This window comes from Centruroides sculpturatus, unplaced genomic scaffold, assembly GCF_000671375.1.
Source record: "Centruroides sculpturatus isolate CEXI.00-Female unplaced genomic scaffold, Cexi_2.0 scaffold371, whole genome shotgun sequence".
Taxonomy (NCBI): domain Eukaryota; kingdom Metazoa; phylum Arthropoda; class Arachnida; order Scorpiones; family Buthidae; genus Centruroides; species Centruroides sculpturatus.
The window spans coordinates 357,791-365,064 of record NW_019384600.1 but is presented as its reverse complement, the minus strand read 5'-3'; the positions used below and the strand labels follow the sequence as shown (position 1 = coordinate 365,064).

The window sequence follows — 7,274 nt, the reverse complement described above, 5'->3', positions numbered from 1 at the left end:
AACTGACCACTGAGGAGTTACAGGAACTGGAGAACGATGAGCATCAGACTAGAATGGATAGACTCTCTTCTGACTCAGAGGAGGAAGAGATAGAAGAAGCTCCTTCTTCATTAATCAAAGAAATCCTTGCAAAATAAATGGATGTGAAAAATTTTGCAGAAAAATACCACCCTAACAAAGTTCAAACAAATCGAAATAGCATCGCTTGGGAAGATCAGACAATGTCACACTTTAGAGACATCCTGAGGAGAAGATAGACACAAAGTTCTTTGGACAGATTTTTAATACAAGTTGCTGATCCTAGTGAAAAGAGACAGAAGGTGGAAAAGTAAAAAGACCAGAATGGGACTCTTCTTCCATAGAATAGAAAATTTTTTGTTTTTGTATTTTAGTGTTAAGGAGAGTTTAATTTGATTTGATTTAGATTTAGTGATTTAAATAATATAATACAATATACTGTAATAACTTTAAAAATCTACAATAAATTTTTTTATTAATGTGCTCAAACAGTGTTTAAATCATCTTACAACCCCATTAATATACCATATCAAGACGGTTTTTTCACGAGAACGGATTAATCATTTTTGCATTACTTCTTATGGGAAAGGTTGGTTTGGTATACGTCCTATTCGGTATAAGTCCAAACATCAGGAACGGATTAAGGTCGTATACCGAGGTTCCACTGTACTTTTAAATATACATTGACAGTAAGTAATTTTTGTGTAGGTTCAATTATTTCAAAATTTTAAAACCTTATCACAGTTTAACACTTAAACGATTTCATATTTTTAATAAACATTAGTGTGCTGAAATAATTTACATATATTGTAATAAATATTCTATACTATGTAAGAGAGAAGGTAGCAAAATTACTAATATTAATACTTGACCTGTCAAATTTGTTGTGCTGTGTTTAGACTAATTTAATTAACTATATAATTTTGCCTCAAGTAGAAAGACTGCCAACTTATATCAACACTGTCAACTTGCCTTAAAACAAACACCAACAAAGCAAACTTTGCCACTGCCCTGGCAAAACACCATTGTCCCAATGTCAATTTTCATGTGTTATAACAAGCAAAAATTTTACTAGAATTTGTTAAACCAAACTGTAAATCACCTTCACAATTCCCAAGAAATAACCCTGTTTCTAATCATGGTTGCTTTTTACACTTTTTAATGTAAACCATAAAAAGTGGTACTATAATAAATGTTCCATTTTCAGTAGAATAGATTTTCTTATCCTAGTAAGCAAAGATGGTTTGATCTCTAAATAAATACCAATTATGGATATATTTAGAGTAAGCAATACAGCAATTCAATCATATGGTTTTAGCTGACCATTCTACTGTACTCAGAAAATAGGGTTTAAAACATCAGGGAACTATGTGAAAAAAAAAATTACTTATTGCACAGATTTTTGTGCTGATTATGAATATATGCTATATTTGATGCATTTAATCTGTTTTGTCAAAATTATGCTATAAAGTTGCTCTTATTTGAGGTGCCATTTAGCATCCTGGCACTGTAATTTACTACTACACCCTTGGGTTAAGGTTTACAGATGCCCACCCTTTTAAATGATGCAGTCCCATGCAAATTCATGCTAGTTTGCATATTGGGGAATGAATATAGTGATGTCAGGTTTGGCTGCTTTGGCCCAAATATGGCTCCTTTTTTTTACTCTTTTGGCACTAAAAAATACTTTCTACTTTTTCAATCTTCAACAGGAGGGAAAAATACAAAGATATTTTTTTAGCTTTGTTTAACCACTCTGATATACTGCTCCATACTTAGGGCAATTTCACATTATGACCAACTGGACTAATTCCAAGTTATGTTGCCATGACAACAGCAGTAGGCTGTCCAACTAGTACCACCAGACAGACATATTTAAGAAGTTAAATATCTGTAGTCAAGTAAGGCTATAGCCAACCAGACTTTGAATTTATGAAAATCTATGTAATGAGAAAAAATGTGAAAAAATAAAATTGAATTAAATTAAAATAATAATAATAATAACTTTTCAGAATCATTCTTAAACAAAATAAGATAATAGCGAAGTTGAGGCCAAAGTTTTAAACACGAAAACATGTACATCGGACATTCAGTGCCGCTTTCCTGTAAGCCTAGAAGATTGACAATGGTGTTTGGATAGTCAGTGGACTCATGCTCAACATTCCAAACACCACTGTCATACTTCTAGGCTTACAGGAAAGTGGTGCTGAACGTCTGACGTACACGTTTTCGCGTTTAAAACTTTGGCCTCAACCTCACTAATATCCATGAATTGAAGATGTTACTCTGACAGATTACAAAGATGTTTTTAAAGAAATTACAATGATTGACCGGTGTGTTGATTTGTAAAACCTCATTCTGATTGGTCAAAATAAATTGGCTATAGACACAAGTGTATTCAATGTGAAGTCTTTTACCATCAGTTGAGCTGATTATAGAATTGATTAAGTCAGCCCAGTTGGCCATAGTGTGAAATTGCCCTTAATTGGCAAATATCATCTCATTATGTCTGACTTGAAAATCATTCAGAACATTTTGAATTAACATGAGTTGACTGTTTTAAAATGTAATTGTAATTATTAATAAATTATAGCAAATAATTGAAAATACACCAAATTCTTAATAATTTTATTAATTAGTCAAAGTTAATTAAAATATTAAATTCATAAAAATATACAAATTGTATAGCAAACTGAAAAGTTATTACCCAGGAGGTTTATTATATACAAACAAAATGAACAATGCATATATGTATGAAAGTTTAAAATATCAGCAGTGAAGTTCACNTAAACTACTATAAAGTAGTGCAACATTTGATTGCTAATAACTCTGATCAACACTTTTAGTGAATGCTACAAATTTAAAATAGAGTTTGTATACTTTTAACGTAGTTATTAACTAAATTTTATTAAAATTTATTAGAAGACACTCCAACAGTTTCTTTGTGAGTGGTACAATGTGAGGATAAATTTACAGAATGATGAACTCCAACCCTTTCAACACATTTTATGGCCTGACCAGGCACTGTTTTCTCAGAATGGAGTTTTATAACTATTACAATGTTCTCCATCACCAAGCAGTACATGCTCTGTGATGCATGCATGTGATATCAAGTGCATTTTACCCTAAATATCTACTGTGGAATACAGTAAACAGCTTTCTGGTCTCATACTCATTGATAGCATCCTAAATAGCAGTGATTGATATCTGAAAATCCTAAATACTACAATGGACAAATGGCTTGAAGACTTGCCACTGGCACATCATCTCATTCCTGGTCAGAAGCGTCAGTGGCTCACAGAGCAGTTTGGTAATCACTGGATAGAACAGAACAATCCTGTTCCATGACCATGTTTCCTAGACTTGATGCTTCTGGATTTTTCCTATGGGGTTGGCTAAAACAAAAAATAAGTTTTTTTAATCAAATAATTTTGTCATAACTTATTAAAACACACAACAGTATTAAAATAGAAAGTCATTTCAGAATTAAAGATGTAACATACAAAAGAATACATTTTATACATCTTTATTGGTGTCAGAAATAAACCAAATAAATGAATCTTTCACATATAAATACACTGAAATATATAGCTACAGATAACAGAGAGAGGCTGAATGTGAGGAGACAACATGCCACACAGATGTAGCAGACAAAAAATGAAACAGGAAAAAAAAGGGCGTGATCTACGATCAAAAGAATGCAAAGTGCCTCAACAGTATACAGTACAGTCTAATACAAAATATGTTCTAGCACATAAATCACATTTTTACTTTCTTTCACAATTAGTTTTGAGATCACTAAATAATTCAAAAGATATTGTAACTTTATATTCATCTAAAAATTTTCATATCTGTATGAGTCAATTATTGATCTTAAAAAAAAATAAAGTTGTATAAAATTAAATAACTGAAAGTAATTCAAAAATGATTGGAATAATAATAACTACAATATTGAACACATGCAACATTGTTAGAAGTTTCTAGATGTTGACATATATGCCAATAACACAGAAGTATAATGTAACACTTATCTGGAAAGCTATGCCTTGACTTTAATCTGGCATAGCCCTTGCAATCATAACATAACATAACATTTGAAAAAAAAAACAATAATAATAAAAAGCACCCTTTCCCAGAATCCCTCCCTTATGTTCATAGTTGTTTTAACAATTAAACAATAACTATACACAATATTTTCCACCAGTCATTGCACAGTATTAGCAAATGAATATTTTTTACTTTGTTCAGTTTGTTTTCAGTCAATTTATTTTTAACTTAAACAGACTATAAATATAAATTATCATCTATAATTTCAGAAATACTTACTTGCTTTTCCTACACATACGATATGGAAGAGGTCCTAATATACGCTCCATCATTGCCAGATGTTCTCTGTTATCATGTGTCTAAAATAAAATAAAATAAGATAAGATAAATAAAGTGCTATAAAATAAGAATTTAATAACAAAAACAAACATTCCAACCTGAAAAAGTGTAATTCCCAAATAAAGTTCAAATAAAATGCATCCTATGCTCCATACATCACAGGGTTGATTCCAACCAAGTTCTGAAAACATGAAAAGAATAATAAAGTCATAATACATCTTTATGACTTTGGTAACAGTTTTTCCAAAACATAATTATTTGCTTTTAAGAGATTGCACAAATTATAAATATTTAAATTTTTTTCTGATATATTTTTTTTTATTCAAATATTGGGATATAGAATAAACTTTTAATTTAAACAAAGTGTAAGCAGCCAGTACTGTGTTGCACATGTGCATGCATTGTTGAATGCTTATACATTTACATTAAGCATATTTGAGATTTGAAATTCTTCTTGGACAATTCAAAAGTAGCAACAAAGCTTGCACGTACATGCCATTTAAGAGATATATATATATAAATATAAAACCATAAAAATAGTGAGGAGTCTTTTAAAAATAAACAAATTCCTGGAAAAATTAATCTCTAAAATACTTTAATTTTAACTTTTTCTCTACTATAAATACAGGGTGTCCATTTAAACATCAATCAGAGGCAAGAGTTCCAGTACTGTTTAGGTTAAGTTAGGTAAGAATATGGACTACAGCAAACAAATACACTAGATATTACATTAATATCATATGCACCACCCATTTCACTGCTATTTCCAACCGCATAACATGCAGAGGATAAATTAATAAAATTTTGTATACTTTTAACATAATTATTAACTAAATTTTATTAATTCTTCAACCATTTTTGAAAATTCCAGAATTTATTCTAAATGTAATATCGCCATCTTCCTCCACGACCCTTTCACTTCTAAAAATTTGCGTAATTGTTCTAAACTACTATAAAGTAGTGCAACATTTGATTGCTAATAACTCTGATCAACACTTTTAGTGAATGCTACAAATTTAAAATAGAGTTTGTATACTTTTAACGTAGTTATTAACTAAATTTTATTAAAATTTATTAGAAGACACTCCAACAGTTTCTTTGTGAGTGGTACAATGTGAGGATAAATTTACAGAATGATGAACTCCAACCCTTTCAACACATTTTATGGCCTGACCAGGCACTGTTTTCTCAGAATGGAGTTTTATAACTATTACAATGTTCTCCATCACCAAGCAGTACATGCTCTGTGATGCATGCATGTGATATCAAGTGCATTTTACCCTAAATATCTACTGTGGAATACAGTAAACAGCTTTCTGGTCTCATACTCATTGATAGCATCCTAAATAGCAGTGATTGATATCTGAAAATCCTAAATACTACAATGGACAAATGGCTTGAAGACTTGCCACTGGCACATCATCTCATTCCTGGTCAGAAGCGTCAGTGGCTCACAGAGCAGTTTGGTAATCACTGGATAGAACAGAACAATCCTGTTCCATGACCATGTTTCCTAGACTTGATGCTTCTGGATTTTTCCTATGGGGTTATCTAAAAGTGCATGTATGATGCATACCCAGCAGCATTGCATAATGTCAACAAACTGAAGAGATGCATATGAAAAACTGTGAAATGATGACATTAGGAATGCTACATGCAATCATTAACATACAACATTATCATTAACATTTACATAATGCCACACTCAATCATTTACATGTGCAACTACCATCAAAGGCAGTTGTTTTGAACATGTTCTCTAACAGAACAAAGTTCACTTTTTATAGCAATTTCTGCAATATTGTCTTTATCTTTTATAGTCAGAGATTATTTGTATGTTATGCTAAATCATCTTAAATTGATTCCCTGTGGTTATTTTAGCACTGGAACAAGCATGTACTATAGGCACACACTTGTGAAATGCTGAAAAGATCTCTTTATCCTCTGGATAAATGTTTAAGTGGACACCTTTTCAACAAATTTTTATTGCCTTTAACCTATCCCAAGTTAAAATTTTTCTCCGTTGCATGTGGCTGCCATGTTGAATTTTTGTCAATGTTAAGCCTAACAAAAATTTTTTTAAAAAAGTAATAAGTGTGGCTACTGTATCGTTAAAAATTATTTTTTTATTTTGCACAAACAAAATAAATATATTGAAAAATATAAAAACAAAAAAAATTATACTTCAAGTTTGTTTTAATATAAAAATTATGATGCACAGAGACATCTAGTATCAAAAACATAGCAATACTGTAACGAGATATATTGAATTTAACCCTGCGGGTCAAAGGTCATGATCCCAATGTGTGTCGGGAATAACATAGTGAGGTTAAAGTAATTTACCTAATTGTCAACAAGTATGAATAAACATTCCTCTCCAACCGTTTTTACAATATAGTGGAACCTTACTTAATGAGCATAATTCATTTCAGTATCTTACTTGTAATGCAACACTCGTTAAGCAAAACAATTTTTCCCATATAAATTAATGTAAAATACGATAATGTGTTCCATGCAAAAAAAAAAAAAAAAACACTCAAATATTTTATGTATAATGTTTATTCAAAGAAAATTATACAATATATATTGTTAAGGAGTGTGAATCATCTTCATCTTTCCTTCTAGCGTGAAATGAACCAACCTGGAATGCGAGTTCAATTTGCAGGGATGGAAAAAATATATCACAGCTAATATGTCTGATAAACACGCCAAATTCTTGGGCTATGCAAAGGCTATAATTAAATATTAGAAATTAATTAATTTGACTAGAGGTAGGCAGTCATGCTGCCATCTTGTATTAAATTTAATGACCAATTCCAAATTAAATTTTAAAACTGTCTAAATTAAAAATTATTTATTATATTTATAAT

At 30.6% G+C, this 7,274-nt stretch overlaps 1 protein-coding gene across 9 annotated transcripts in view; it reads right to left on the bottom strand.

The window, feature by feature from the left end:
- LOC111624968 (serine/threonine-protein kinase Doa-like) overlaps positions 1-7,274 on the bottom strand; it is an 85,799-nt gene that overhangs the window by 6,892 nt on the left and 71,633 nt on the right. For all 9 annotated transcript variants that reach the window (XM_023367966.1, XM_023367965.1, XM_023367970.1 and 6 more), the window contains 2 exons: positions 4,503-4,585; positions 4,345-4,424 (listed from right to left, as the gene is read on the bottom strand). In XM_023367966.1, the coding sequence (XP_023223734.1) occupies positions 4,345-4,424; positions 4,503-4,585 (163 nt within the window). The remainder of the gene's footprint in view (positions 1-4,344; positions 4,425-4,502; positions 4,586-7,274) is intronic.